This window comes from Ochotona princeps, chromosome 23, assembly GCF_030435755.1.
Source record: "Ochotona princeps isolate mOchPri1 chromosome 23, mOchPri1.hap1, whole genome shotgun sequence".
NCBI lineage: Eukaryota > Metazoa > Chordata > Mammalia > Lagomorpha > Ochotonidae > Ochotona > Ochotona princeps.
In genome coordinates, this window is record NC_080854.1 from 20,037,231 (window position 1) to 20,052,580 (window position 15,350).

General features: G+C 38.4%; 1 protein-coding gene across 3 annotated transcripts in view; it reads left to right on the forward strand.

Moving 5' to 3' along the window:
* Window positions 1-15,350, forward strand: part of FYB1 (FYN binding protein 1) — a 145,514-nt gene that overhangs the window by 112,261 nt on the left and 17,903 nt on the right. For 2 of the 3 annotated variants that reach the window (XM_058680110.1, XM_058680111.1), the window contains exons 7-13: window positions 673-793; window positions 4,082-4,241; window positions 4,701-4,845; window positions 8,788-8,810; window positions 11,164-11,230; window positions 12,070-12,207; window positions 14,588-14,613. In XM_058680110.1, coding sequence (XP_058536093.1) covers window positions 673-793; window positions 4,082-4,241; window positions 4,701-4,845; window positions 8,788-8,810; window positions 11,164-11,230; window positions 12,070-12,207; window positions 14,588-14,613 — 680 coding nt within the window. The remainder of the gene's footprint in view (window positions 1-672; window positions 794-4,081; window positions 4,242-4,700; window positions 4,846-8,787; window positions 8,811-11,163; window positions 11,231-12,069; window positions 12,208-14,587; window positions 14,614-15,350) is intronic. The other variant, XM_058680112.1, reaches the window with a different exon arrangement.

Sequence of the window (15,350 nt, forward strand, 5' to 3'; positions counted from 1 at the left end):
CAGCCTACCAGATAAAGTGCAAGAAGGAGCCAGAGATGGGAATGTAGAAGTCATACCATCAGGGTGCCCTTAGGCAAATGAATTGATTTGTGCTACTTTATGTGTCTTGCCTTTTACCTCATTACACATTCACCGTGCAGGTGCTTTGAGAAATAATATAGCATGGCACACATATCCCAAAAGTGTTAGCCTACTAAACTTTAATGCTGCCCCTGCCTAAAAGAAACAACTCTATAATGGGTTTCTAGGTTGCCTAAGATCAAAACAATTTCTTAACAAATGGGTGGAAATTGACATGAATAAGTTGTCGTATCACAGGTTGATCTCCATATGCCTTAATTTTCTCTACCCAAGATCTTGTTCAACCAATACTCACTAACTTTTCTGAGCCAAGGTTGGCATGTGCACGCATGCTCTTGAAAGTCGTTTTGTTCGTGCTGACATGCAGCAAGAACGGGCATTTATGAGCAGTGTTTGCTGGCACAAGTTGTGCGGGGAAGCAGAGCCTTGGGAAGGTGTCCTCAGCCAAGCGCCTCCCATTGGATTTAAAGACAAACATTTCCAAGACTTTAACAACCTTGACTTTGCACCTTTCTCCTTGCTTCAGATACGAATGCTGTGGCCTGCAGCAAACACCCTGCAGGTGCAGAAACAGACTATTTGTGTTCACAGAGAGGCATCCAAGGAACGCGAGAAGAAGAGAGAAAAGGAGGAAAAGAAGAGATTAGAGCTGGAGAAAAAGGAACAGAAAGAGAAGGAAAAGAAAGAACAGGAGATAAAGAAGAAATTTAAAGTAAGAGCTTGCTTGCCAATGGATTAAAGAGTAGCTGTTCTTTATACCTTCCCACAAACAGGACTTTGCATCGCTGGGGATGGCTGTTTTCCAAAGAGTGTCTGTCTTTATAACTGTTTTCCTTTCCCAACGTGCTCCCTCAAGATTCTTACACACACACACATACATACACGAAACATGGTCATCTAAATAGCATACACTTGTTTGTAGTCAGTGAGCACCCACGATATTTTATGTTGATTGCGTGAGTTCAATCAACTTTAGGTTGCTCAAATCTATCATCACTTTCCCTGTTGCCTACCTCGTTTTAAACTACTTATCCAAGAGTTTAGGACTATCCACACAGATCTCGTAGTGGCATGTATAATAGCTAGGGAAGGGACAGACACATGCCTCCCAGGTGTATCACACCTATCTCAGAATGAGATCTCTATCATTTATTCTAATTGCTAATATCTAAAACCAACCAATGTTTTTGTCATTATTTTAAGCCTGTGTTTACACTGACTTCAAATACATGCTATTCTTCATTGCTCTGTCTACCCAGATTTTTACCATCTGTGCTCTCTGAACTGTGGTGATTGGATGACTTCTGTAACCACTATTCAACATGATGCTCACCAGCTTTATTCTTGGTTACACCATCTTTGATGACAGACCCTCTGGTATGGGTCTAGAATGTTAGATACATACAGGGGAATTAAATGAATTGGAAAATTATTCCTCATTTTAAAAAGGATCCACACTGTGATTTCTTTAAATATTTATTCCTCTTGGGTATTTAATGTATGGTTTGAATTATTAAAGTTTTATTTATTTATAACTTCCCAGCACATCTGCTGTGTTAATGTGAAGATTCAGTGTCATGGTGCAGGGAAACCAGGTTGAAGTCAAGTAGACAGTTGGGGATTTGAATTCCAATGTACTATGACTTACATGACCCTGGCTTTATTCAACTTTTCACAGCCTTAGATTCTTACTCTTTTCTTTAAAGTAAGAATAAATGATTACCACCTTGGAAAGCTCATTATGGAGGCAAATAAATTATGTACAAAGGTCACTGTATCTATTATAGTTTCTCACTAAATTTTGAAAAGTTCACTGTATATAAGTAAAATTATGATTACAGTATAAGTATTAAAACATCTTACACAGAATGTAAGACTATCAATAGTTTTATTTTTCAAATGAATAATTTCTTAATAAATTTACTTTTTTTTTTAAAGATTTATTCATTTTATTTTATTTTTTTTTTAAAGATTTATTCATTTTATTACAGCCAGATATATACAGAGGAGAGACAGAGAGGAAGATCTTCCGTCCGATGATTCACTCCCCAAGTGAGCCGAAACGGGCCGATGCGCGCCGATCCGAAGCCGGGAACCTGGAACCTCTTCCGGGTCTCCCACGCGGGTGCAGTGTCCCAATGCATTGGGCCGTCCTCAACTGCTTTCCCAGGCCACAAGCAGGGAGCTGGATGGGAAGTGGAGCTGCCGGGATTAGAACCGGCGCCCATATGGGATCCCGGGGCTTTCAAGGCGAGGACTTTAGCCGCTAGGCCACGCCGCCGGGCCCGATTTATTCATTTTATTACAGCCAGATATACACAGAGGAGGAGAGACAGAGAGGAAGATCTTCCGTCCAATGATTCACTCCCCAAGTGAGCCGCAACGGGCCGATGCGCGCCGATCCGAAGCCGGGAACCAGGAACCTCTTCCGGGTCTCCCACGCGGGTGCAGTGTCCCAATGCATTGGGCTGTCCTCGACTGCTTTCCCAGCCCACAAGCAGGGAGCTGGATGGGAAGTGGAGCTGCCGGGATTAGAACCGGCGCCCATATGGGATCCTGGGGCTTTCAAGGTCAGGACTTTAGCCACTAGGCCACGCCGCCGGGCCCAATAAATTTACTTTTTAAGATGTATTCGAAGGCTAGAGTTAGAGAAAGGGAGAGAAAAAGAGCGAGAGAGAAAGAGATCTTCCATCCACTGACTTGCTTCCCAAATAGCTGCAACAGCCGGGGCCAGGCCAGCTAGAAGTAAAGGACATTATCCACGCCTTCTGTGTAGACCATCTTCCTCTGCTTTTCCAGGCACATTAATAGAGAGTTGGATCAGAAGTGGAACAGCCAGAAATGGAACCCACATCCTTATGGGATACTTGCACTGCATCTGGCAGCTTAACCAGCTCTACCACTACTAGCCCTAATAGATTTTTAACTAAATAATTCTTGTTAAAAATCTACACATATTTTAAACAAAACATTATTTGGAGTTTTAAAGGAAATATGTAAGGCTGGTTCTTTTGAAGAAATAGTTTTACATCATTTACTCACACAATCAGATGATATATTTTATAAGAAAAATAGGATATAGAACTCATACCACTGAATATGAACTCTGAAGTTCTTTAATATGAAGACTTCACAAGCTGTATTCCTTCTGTAAGATGCCAGTAAATGTTAATGGAAAAATATTAAATAAACCTTAAAGGCCATAACTAAATAATTAGTAAATAATTAATGATATGTCTTAGAGTTAATAGCTCCACAAATTCAGCTCCTTCAAAATTCACAGTGCATATTTGCATATCAGAAGACTCGAGAAATAATTCTGTTGAAGTCACAAATTTCGGGTAAGGAAATGAGTGATGCATTAAGTCAGGTTATTTCCTTGCTGTCAAAAAAGCACCATGCTTCTCAGCATATTAACTTCAAAACATTGCATAACATTTGTCTGCCAATTTTTATTTGTAAAGTTGTCTCTAAAAATGTTATTTTTTTTTTGTACCGGGTAATGTCTAATCCAAGCTTATTGATGACAACAAATTCAAAAGGGGAGAAAGAAAATACTTTTCCCACAACTATTACCTCTCCCTCTAACCCCCACCTGTTCCTTTCTTTGCTGTTAATAGAGCTAAACACATATACACATACTCACACACAATAGAATAACGCGCAAGGCACTCCGTGTGCATTGCATGTAAGTGATGTTGATTGAGGCACCTGCTATAGTTCCAGGGATCAGCAGATACCTGCCACCCTCTCCAGGACTCCAAGGCCAGATTCACCTGTGCTGTGTGCATCTTGATTCATCTTTGTGATGCTTCCCCACACCCACCTGTAAGAACATTTACCAGGAACAACATTCACCACCAATTCCTATTTCAAACGTACAAATGGAATGCAGGCAGGTTAGCAGGTTATGAACATGTTATCTTTCAAAACAAGATTCTTTAAAGGCTTTCTGGACAATGGAGAAACTTTGCAATGATTGTTTTTCTACTCTTTGTAGCTGACAGGTCCCATTCAAGTCATCCATCGAGCAAAGGCTTGCTGTGACGTCAAAGGAGGGAAAAACGAACTGAGCTTCAAGCAAGGAGAAGAGATTGAAATCATCCGCATCACAGACAACCCTGAAGGAAAATGGTTGGGCAGAACATCCAGGGGATCATGTGAGTCGAGATTTCCCTATGACTTTCTTTGTGAGCTCATACAACACATTCTTCCAGAATTATAAGCATCAGGTTAGGTGTATGTGACCAGATGGATTAAGATAGTGATGATTTCAATGGCAGATTTAATTTCATCTTCACTGCATCTGTGTTATCTTTTTAATCATTAACAATGGATGAAAGTTTCTGTTATCTCAGGAAGGAACAAAGGGCATTTGCTGTACAATGAAGCTGAAAGGAAAACTAAGCACTTTCTGTTGATCACTTTGGGATCTTTACCGTAGATTTTAATGAGGAGACTTGGACAGAGTAAAGAATGAATCTACATGGACAATCTTTAAATCAGAAGTGCAAACAAATAAAGTTTTAAGGCACAAAAATACAATTGATAGTTCGTTCACAACCTGAAAAATATGTGAACTATAATTAACTGAACCTGAGTCTCTTCCTTGTTGGCAGATGGCTATATTAAAACGACTGCTGTCGAGATCGACTACGATTCTTTGAAACGCAAGAAATCCTCTCTCGGCGCTCTTTCATCAAGACCTATTGAAGATGACCAAGAAGTGTATGATGATGTCGCAGAGCAGGATGACATTAGCAGGTGTGTGCAAATACTTTAAAAAAATTTTTTTTGTTGTTGTTGTTTGAGAGAGAGAATGAAACAGCCAGAGAAAGCTCTCATTCCCTGGTCCAGTCCCCAAGTGTCCACAGTGATCACGAATGGAGCAAGGCCACAGTCCATGTCCTTCTGGAGGACAGAGGGGAGACCAGCTGTCCCTCCCAGTCACTTCATCTTGCCTTCATCCTTTCCTCTGTCCCTGGCTTCTTTTCAAGACCCCTTCCTTCTGGTCCCTCTTCTACCACTCATTCTGCCATTCATCTTCCTTTGTCTTTTATGTATTGTACCTTTACATTCGCCTTCTCTCACTCATTCTTTCTGATCACACCCATATTTCCTGTGACAGCTACAGTTCCCTCAAGCTGAGGGGAAGGAAAGGAAGAATCTCATCATCTTAAAATTCACATTTCTCTAGACCTACCATATAAAACTGGAAAACATCTACTGAGATCACAAAACCAAAAGCCCTGCCAGTTCTTTACCTGGGTACTACAGGGAGGGGTTGTCTACATGTTTCAAAACTGAAATTTAAAAGAAAATAACATTTTAAGTTGCCAACCATATGGGATGTAGGTACCATAGGTAGAGGCTTGGCATGCAGTGCCACCATGCTAGCCCACCTCAGCTTTGTCTTTCTAAAATAAATTACAACCTGCTTTACTTCATACCAAATAGGATAAAAAATTACCCAGCATAACAAAATATGGAATGCATGCACTAGAGTTTGATAGTCACAAATTGGCTTTCATAAGAAGAAATCTACCTTGAGATTGAGTAAATGTCAACCTTGAGATTAGGTGAAGTTCTCAATGGTAACAGTAAGCAATTTACAGAATTGAGAATTTTCTGAACATGAGTATATCAAGAAAATTGTCAGTGTGCATCTATTGTATGTTTTTCTTTTTTTGGAAAAACATTTTACTTTTGGAGAATTTAAAGAACTGCGTTTACATTAATAACTACATATTTACACTGATATACATGCTCAAGAAAATAAATCCACAAAAATGGAATGATATTCTTAAAATGAAGCTTATTTATCCACAATAAGTAAACATATCCCGAAACTAATACTATTGCCCTTTTTTTCATTTTATTATGTCCGTACATATCACAACTCTAAAAGGCACGGATAGTAAAAATATAACCGAATAAAACAAATTTCTGTCTAATACAAGGGAGCAGTTGAGAGAGGTGTGATGGTGTTAATATTCAATATCATTCAAGAATACCGTGATGAAATTTGCTAACATTTATCACTTATGTGTATTTTTTATTTTTATTTATTTTCATTTTTATCTGAAAAACAGAGAGAGGGGGGAAGAGAGAGAAGGAGAGAGAGAGAGAGATCTCCCATCCGCTGATTCACCATGCAGCCCCATGCCACAGTTGGGGCTGGGCGAAGCTGATGCTAGCAGCCAGGAGTTTAATCAGGGTTCCTCACATCAGTGAGAATGACCCCAGTAGTTGCATCATCATGTTATGCAGCCCACGTTGTGTATTAGCAGGAAGCTGGAATCAAAAGTGGAGGAGTCAGTACTCAAACTATATGGGAAATGGTCATCTTAACAGCCATATTGAATGTCTCTTATGCACATTTAATAAGAAAATTAAAAAGCAATTTATATTTTTGTTGTTGTTGAGAACTTCAGCTGATGCTGGCCCATAATAGAGCCTGTTTTGTCCATCGGAGAAACAGAAAGATATGAGTGTAGCTGGCAACTTGCCCTGGCAAAACAAGGAAAGGAATGTGTCATGATCTCCCTCTCTCTCATCCCCCTCACTCCTGTCTGCTAGCCTCTGTCTGCTCTCATTGCTGATTTCCCTGGGGTGAGGAAGAAATGACAGTGCCTGCTGAACTCCAGGAACAAATATGAGGTGTCGACACGTGATTCCTGCTAGCTGTCTTTCCTCTTTCTTCACACTAAGGCAGTTTCTCTAAAGAAGACGGTATTGCAAATGCAAGTCCCACTTTCCCACCACAAAGCAAACCTTTTGCAATTGCTTCTCTGCCAACTTCCTTCAACAGGTCTGTCTTCCCATCTCTCTTCTCACCACCTCTCCACTTGTGAAAGGTTTTACATTCTTAACAGGCCATTTTAGGAAAATAAAAAATTGTTCTGAAGATGAGACAATGATTGGCAACTCCTCCCCTGACTTGGGCAGTCCTCTTCTTTAGGAATTGAGCATGAGAATTTCCAAGGGGTTATATCAGCCAACCAAATGCAACTCTTCACTTGTGTTCAGTTGCCTGCTTCCTGCTCAAAAGAAAATAGAAAACAGATGTGATGGTGGTACATAAGCAAGTGGAAATGTACTTCAATGTCTGCAAAATTACATAGCTTGTTTATATAGTAAGATGTTTATGGAATGTTTTTCTACTAAAAAATTCCATGAGCAGAAGTTCTTTTATTTGTAAATTATCAGAAGATGGGGCTGGCACTGTGGCATAGTGAGCTGAGCTGCCACCTGCGATCCTGGCATCACATATCAGAATTCCGGTTCAAGATCCAGCTTCTTTGCTTCTGATCCATCTTCCTGTTAGTATGCCCGGGAAGACAGTGTAAGATGACCCAAATACTTGAGCCACCCACATAGGAGACCCAAAGGGAGCTTCAAACTCCCAATATTGCCAGAGACCAGCCCTGACCATCACAGCCATTTAGGGAGTGACCCAGTAGATTGAAGATATTTTCTCTTTCTAACTCACTCTCTCCTTCAAGTATTAAAAAAAATTGAAAAAGTTGTATCCAATCAGAGTATATGATTATCTTATAAGGTGGCAAAATCAAACTGATCTGTTCACTCACAGATTATCCAAAGAGCAAAAAAATTAGGATCTAGAAAACTGCACTAAATGTACATAGCTTTGTTCAAGTCATTTCTGAGTCTCAGCTTCCTCTCTAAAAATAAAATGAAGGAATTGGGGGCCAGCATTATAAGCCTCTGCCTCCGACACTAGCTTGTCCTTAGGGTGCCAGTTCAAGTCTCGCCTGCTCCACTTTCCATCCAACATCCCTGCTGATGCTCCTGACAGGGCAGTAGAGGATGACACAAGTGCTTGGGCCCCTGCAACCATGTGGGAGACAGAAGCTCCTGGTTCCTGGCTTTCAGCTGTTGTGGCTTTTTGGGAATTAACCAGTGAATGGAAGATATCTTCCATGAGGGTGCTCTCACTCACTGACTCTATTGCTCTTTCTATAACTCAGACTTTCATATAAATTTAAAAATATTTTTAATGAGGGAATTTAATCACTTCTGAGGTTTCTTTAGCTTTCAAAATTTACATTTCCTTCCCTCTAGCAGAACTCATGTTTTAGTAGGAGATATAGGTAAGAAAAGGATGGCCATCACATGAATGGTAACACAGGGAACACAGACTGGTAATGGTAGCAAGGAAGAAACTCAGGCTATCACGATTTATACAGGCAAGGGCCATATCATACAAAAGTCCTGTGAATAGGAATTCAATTTTTAAAAAGTTCTCCCTTGAAAAGAAGAGTTTAATGCTTTTGGATTAAGAGAAAGCTTAGATGGTAATAAGATAGTGAAAGATAATTGAATTTAATACAATATAATTGCTCTATTTAACTGCTACAATAACATTGGTGGTTTTAAATAGTCCATCTGTTGATTGATGTAATAACATATAATCTGAAAAAATTCTCATGGGAAAATGTTAAAAGCAAATAGTGCTTTTGTTTAGACTGCCATTCCTAGTAACTCACTTGATTATTGTTTTCTGTTTTATTGTTATTACTCATCTATTGTAAGAAGCATTTTTCTTCCTCTTCACATCTAACTACCTGATAAAGTTTAGCTGAAATGTTATTATCTTTTATAAAACCATGCAATGGATATACTTCTCTTCCTGATAACTAAATAATTCATGTTTTAATTGAATATCTCTGGATTTTTTCCTAGCCAAAGTCAGAGTGGAAGTGGAGGTAAGCCACACACTTTAATCAATAGCTTCTCTGTAAGTCTTCAATATTTATGTCCTATAATGCTAATACTAATTATATCAGAGACAAAATAGTTTGCCAGTAACAAAGAGGGTCTTAATGTGTTGGAAAAATCAACAGCCTGATAACCAGTTTTCTAGATTTTAGTCTTGGCCTCCAGCCAACTGAGCCGCTTGCTTATTCTTGCCTAGCTTGACAGGGATTGTAAGGTGGTCCCACTTGGAGTGTGCCCAGGGGCAATCTTGGCCAATGTTCTGAGCATAACTAACCACAGCCCCTCTTTTACTCTCAGCACTATCCTGTTTGGATAAGTATTCCTGTTTACACACCTTGGCTATGTCACTTAAAAGACCTATAGATTTCCCAGCAACAAAACAAATGATTTGAAATACTACCACCTTTCAACGCCAAAGTCCTCATTCAAATTTCAAATTCAAAATGAATATGTGTATTCCCACAAAGAGGAAATTCTCATTCCTGAAGAATTCACATAATCAATGATACAAGAAAGGGTTTAAACTTAAAAATACTTATTCACAATGCCACTTTGGGAGGCTAGTGTTGTGGCAGAATGAAATAAGCCACCTCTGGAAATGTGGCATCCTCGATGAGTGCCAGATAGAGTCTGGCTGCACCACTTCCCTGCCTGCTAGGAAGGCAGCAGAAGATGGCCCATCCGCCTGGGAGACCTGGATAAAAGTCCAAGTTCCTGGCTTCAGTCTGGTACAGTTCAGGCCATTGCAGTCATTTAGGAATTGAACCCATGGATGGAAGATATCTCTGTCTCTCTTCTTCTCTCCCTCTCTCTCTCTGTAACACCTCTGCCTTTGAAATTAAAAAATAAATCTTTTGATAAAATATGACCTTTGATGTGTTTGTTTCAATTACCATCATTGCTGATGTGTTCGCTTTCCATTTCAACTTGCCTTTATTAGTTATGTCTTGATCAGGATCATTTTCTGGATATCTCTTGCTGTTAGATGAATATTTCTTATCACTCCCTCACATCTCTTTTTTGTTTGTTTGTTTTTATTTTATTGTATTGTTGTTGACAATCTTTACATAGTTAATTGCAGTTAAAAAAAAAAGGTTCAGGGGGTATAGGGAAGTGGGTAATACTATTATGTCCATATTGTTTCCATCATTTATCTGAGGTAAAGGGGAATATTGAGGGAGAAGCCCCACCCGGTTTCCCGCCCACCCCAAGTCCGGGATGTGGGGCATGCTCTGAGATATTTGCTCAAGTGGTTTTAATAGTTCTCCAGTTATGAATCGCTGCCAGTTTCGCTCGATGAGGTCGTCCACTGATTGATATGGTCCATCGTAAAGTCTCCGTTTGCCCCATATTTCGCTGCCAACATATAGCTGAGATGAATGATTGACCTGTTCTGTCTTCTGTCTTTTCTTGGTTAGAGTTCTGAGTCCAGCAGTTTGATTGGGGAGATCTCCAAAGAAACTTTGAGGTATTCCCAGACCAGATTCTTGCATGTTCTAGCAAGCACAGGGCCCGGCACAGTCCACCACCCGGATCAGCTGGTGGTTGCATTTGCTGGGTTGGTTCTGTTTTCAGTCCCAAGCTGCACTGGAACCAATGGGTGTTGCAGTCCAGTCTGGTTCTGCCCAGCATATACTCGGCCCTTACATCAACCAGTGGGAGCTGCAGCCTAGTCGGGGCGACCCACAATAACCCCCACCAGGCCCACCCCCTACCCTGGTTTGCCAGTATGTGTAGCAGTAGACCAGTCTGTCCCACATCCCATTTGGTTCTTGTACTTGTCAATGGGTATTAAAGCTTAGTTCTATCTAACCAACTCAACCATCCAGCCCTCACAGATGTTGTTGAGTGCCTCTCTGTCTAGCCACCCCAGCCCCCATCCTAGTTTTCATGCCCTCCCACGGGAATAGTGACCCAGGAAGGGGGAACCCACTTTTTCCCTCTCAGGTCTCTCTGTCCCGGTTTATGCACTCTTTAGGTGGTTCTGTGATTTTTTCCCACAGCAGTCTACGTCCCCTATGCAGTTTTACTCTGTCCATATTTATTTTCCTCACTCCTTTCACCTCAAATTCACAATACCTCTTATCATTCCTCATTTATCATTTCAGCCCTAAGAATTCTTTCTAAAATGATAAATAAAGCAACTAATTTACTGTCTGTGTAAATATATACATTTGTTATTTATTATCTATAGGAAAATAAGTTTTTGAACTTAAACGGTTGATAGGCAAGAGAAATATGTTGTAGCTAAATAAGAAGGATTTGTTATCAAAATCTGAGTGACCTTTATGTGCCAAATTATAAAATTAACAAGATATTTTCTTCCTAATCTAAATGAAGGGCTGTTTCCACCACCTCCAGATGATGACATTTACGATGGGATAGAAGAGGAAGATGCTGGTAATGGGTAAGAATAATCAGTGAATTGTCTTTTTGGAAAATGTTACCTATACTAAAAATGTATTTTGTGTTTTAATTAGGATATAAAATAGGAAATAGCATTCTCTATTAAATTATCAAGATTATTAGAATGCCTAATTAGCAGGAATAGCAAATCAAGAAGTATAATTGTGTCACACTTCAAATGAAGTTGTAGCTTGTTTAGAAAAACCTCTACAGTGTGGTAGAAGTGAAACAAAAAATGTGATCAATTATTGGTGAGGTAGGTATCTTTCAAGCCCTTTCCAATCTTTTATATATCAATTAATAATTGGCTTTCAACATCTGGAGAGTTCATTAGTCACACCTCTACCCTGTGTGTAATAACATAATTATAGACATAATTATAGACAACCCAAATAAATTGACACCATATGCTCTTTGTGCCTGAACCACTATTTCATGCTTGACCCTTTAGTTTCAGAATAAATAATTTTGTTATTATGTAACAATTTGTAAAATTGTATTTGAGATTAATAATAAAATTCCATTTTGAAATAGCACCTTTAAATATTTAAGATCAACAATTATTTAATCATAAGTGTAGCTCAGTTGATGTTTAAAATTTAGCCTTGGTTTGGTTTTATATTTTAAGAATTGAGAGACATCTAAGAGAAGGAAAAATGATTTATCTGGTAGGAACAGTGTTCAAATTCCATGATGTATATAAGCTTAGCTGCACTGTCTTGATAGATCATGAGTTTCTTTGTTGCCTGTATGTTCAGTGATCCTAACTAGCAATAATTACTTTTAAAAATCCTGAATGTCCATCTAATGTCTTCACATCAACGCCTACATGCTCCAAAGCTCTATGCTACAGGTTGAAGAGAAGAGTAACACGTGGTCCTGGGGAATTTTGAAGCTGTTAAAGGGAAAAGATGACAATAAGAAAAGTATACGAGAGAAACGCAAAGTCTCTGAGTCAGAAAATAATGAAGGTTCATCGTAAGAGTCAACCCACCGACTCCAGCACACAATAACTACACTAATATGATTTTAACCAAATGCTACTAATGTTCTGTAATCATAATCCAGCCCTAATGGTCGTAAACCATCTTACTTTCTTCTTTTAATCATGTTAGCCTCATGGAGGGTATCCTTCCAAAACTCAAACATTAAATAACAAAAACTCACATATTGAAAGATAAATACTTTAATTTCTCCTACAACACACATACATTAATGTACACATACTCATTCATGTACAAAACACGTGGGCACTCCATTTAGTTGGACGTTTTAAAACTGTAATATCACATCTAAAATTTTCAATTCCAGTGCTGCATTTAACATATAGAACCTTACAGGGGTAGCACAATGGCTTGACTGGCTAATCCTCCATCTTGCAGTACCAGCAACACAAATGGGCACCAGTGTAAGGCTATTCCGTTTCCCATTTAACTCCCTGATTATGGCCTGGAAAAACAGTAGACGAAGGCCCAAAGCCTTGGGCCCTGGCATCCACATGGAAAACTCAGAAAGAGCTCCTGGGTCCTGGCTTTGGATCAACTCAGCTCTGGCCATTGTGGCCATTTGGAAAGTGAACCAGCATATAAAGATCTTTCTGTCTCTTCTCTCTGCAAATTTGCCTTTCCAACAAAAGTAAATTTTTAACACACACATATGTGTGTGCACATATATATTTTATAGTTATATATATTATATGTGTGTAGTTATATATAGTTATAGTTAAATATATATAACTACATTGACTACCCTTCAAAATATACATTCTTCTTAACATTAATTTTCTAGAAATAAAGGACACAATATGACCTTTTTAAAAAAGTACCTTTTGATGGAGGCAAGGGAGAGATAAAGATCTTGCACCCACTGGTTTACTCTCCAGATAGTCCCAGTGGCCAGGACCAGGCCTGGGGTACCCTGGCAGAAGCCAGAAGCACGGGACTCCTCCTGAGTCTCCCACATACAGGGCAAGGATCCAAGTACTTGAGCCAACATCTACTTTCCTTTCTGGCACATTCACAGGAAGATGACTGAGAAGTGGAGTACCCAGAACTTGAACAAACAATCCTTTATGAGATACCAAAGTTGCAAGAGGGGGCTTAACCCCCTGTGCCATGACACTGACTCCATAGTTAGGAATTTTATTTTTCTAAATACAGCATTTTAAAGTCTTAGTAACTCAGTTAAAGAATAGTGATATATTAATTGTATTTGAAATATATTTCTTCTAGACTAAAATTTATTCTAAATATCTTCTTTAAGTAAAAACGAAATCAAGCATTTTCTCTTTACATCCCCCAAATAACTCCTTTATATAAATTCCATACATATACGTGAATTAAAAGTGTCTGAATCATGTTCCCTGATACAGGAAAGCCTTTAGTTTTTATAAATACCTAATATATTCATCATATTTAACTGAAGTCTTCATAAGATGCTAATTCTGTATGGCCTTTCTGCTTGAAATCCTTTTGAAAAACACCAAAACAAGTTAATAAGCTTGAAATTTGAACAAAGCATAAACAGAAATATCTGGAGCAGCATTAACTCAAATATAAACCTTACATAGAAATAAAGGACTTTTCTCTTGCTTCAATGAAACATGTATCAATTCTGATCTTGGATCATTAATTCATAACCCTGTGATTTAACCGGTCATTCCTGTGCCATGCACCATTCTTTAATCAATGTGTGTGTGTGTGTGTGTGTGTGTGTGTGTGTGTGTGTGTGTGTGTGTGTGGTGTATGTGCGCATGCATGTGCCCATGCACAGAACAAGCATACTTCAGAAAGTGATAAAGAAAAATGTCTTTTTCTCACACAACTAAATGCCACCTAATCTCAGTTTCAGATCACATCTATTAATGAGCACTCACTCTAATTTAAGTGGATATTTCTCTCTTATTCACCATTCTCCTGTGGAGAACAGGTGTGTGTATATATATACATATGCACCTGTTGTGGACACATGGTCATATTTCTGTGTCCTCTGTTGATGCTGATGCTCTTTTTGTCCTCTTTATTTCAAACAATTTTGGTCCAAATCCATTCATGTCATACCAAAATACTGAATATATTTCATTTATTCTGGTATATTACTATGTGCAAATTTCATAGAACTAATCTGAAAACACTTATCCAATGGTTGTGGGTAAAGTAAGCCAATTAGCATTTTGACTTGGATTTGAGACTACAAAAAAAAAAAGCTTACTAATTTATATTTTGGATAGATGGAAAATGGGACTCTTTGGAGATTGGAGGATAAGAAAGAAATGATTGGCTATCATATACCTCTCCTCTACGTAAGAATCCATTGCCACATTCATATCAGTCTAATCGTTTCCTCATTTCTCTTTCAGTTTCCCTTCTCCTCCTAAACAACTGGGTAAGTAACAAAAACTAAAGGTTAGTTTATACGGTTATTTCTTGCCAATGGAATAGTGCAAAGCATTAAATGTAATCACGGTGTCTTTGTTAAGTAATAAATTGTGTAGCCTTCTTAAATAGCAGAATGATGGACTTGTAACTGTTGCTGAAGAGCTATACTGTTGTAATAATATAGGGGAAATCAGTAGAATAATCAGTGGGAGGGTATAAGGGAAAATTTCTGAGCCTATGGAACTGTATCATGAAAAATAATAGATGATAGATAGATACATAAAATTATGTAGCCTCTGCAAGGAACTTTAACTTAGATGAATATAGTTACTCAAAATAAAATAAGAGTATAAATAAAATAAAAATATTGATGAATTTTAAATTGTTCTTTCAGGAGCCGCTATAGTGTTAGGGATAGCCTGGAGTGTTAGACACCGACATACCTTATACCTCCTCTCTTTGGTTCAGCACAAGCTTAATGTACTGTATTTCTTCATAGATATCTAAGTATAGACCAGCTTATTGTCATCATATAGTCCAAATATATTTCCTAAATATAAGTTTGTCTTCTGAGTATTACTTGCTTATTTTTTTAGACCAAAATATCATATTTGGAAATTTCCAATGTAACATTATTTCTTCTTTGTGTAAAGTCAGATTATTTTTTAAATATGCAATGAGACAGACCTTTAAAATATTTGCTAAAGTTTACATTGAACAAAATAAAATGTTATCTCATTAGAA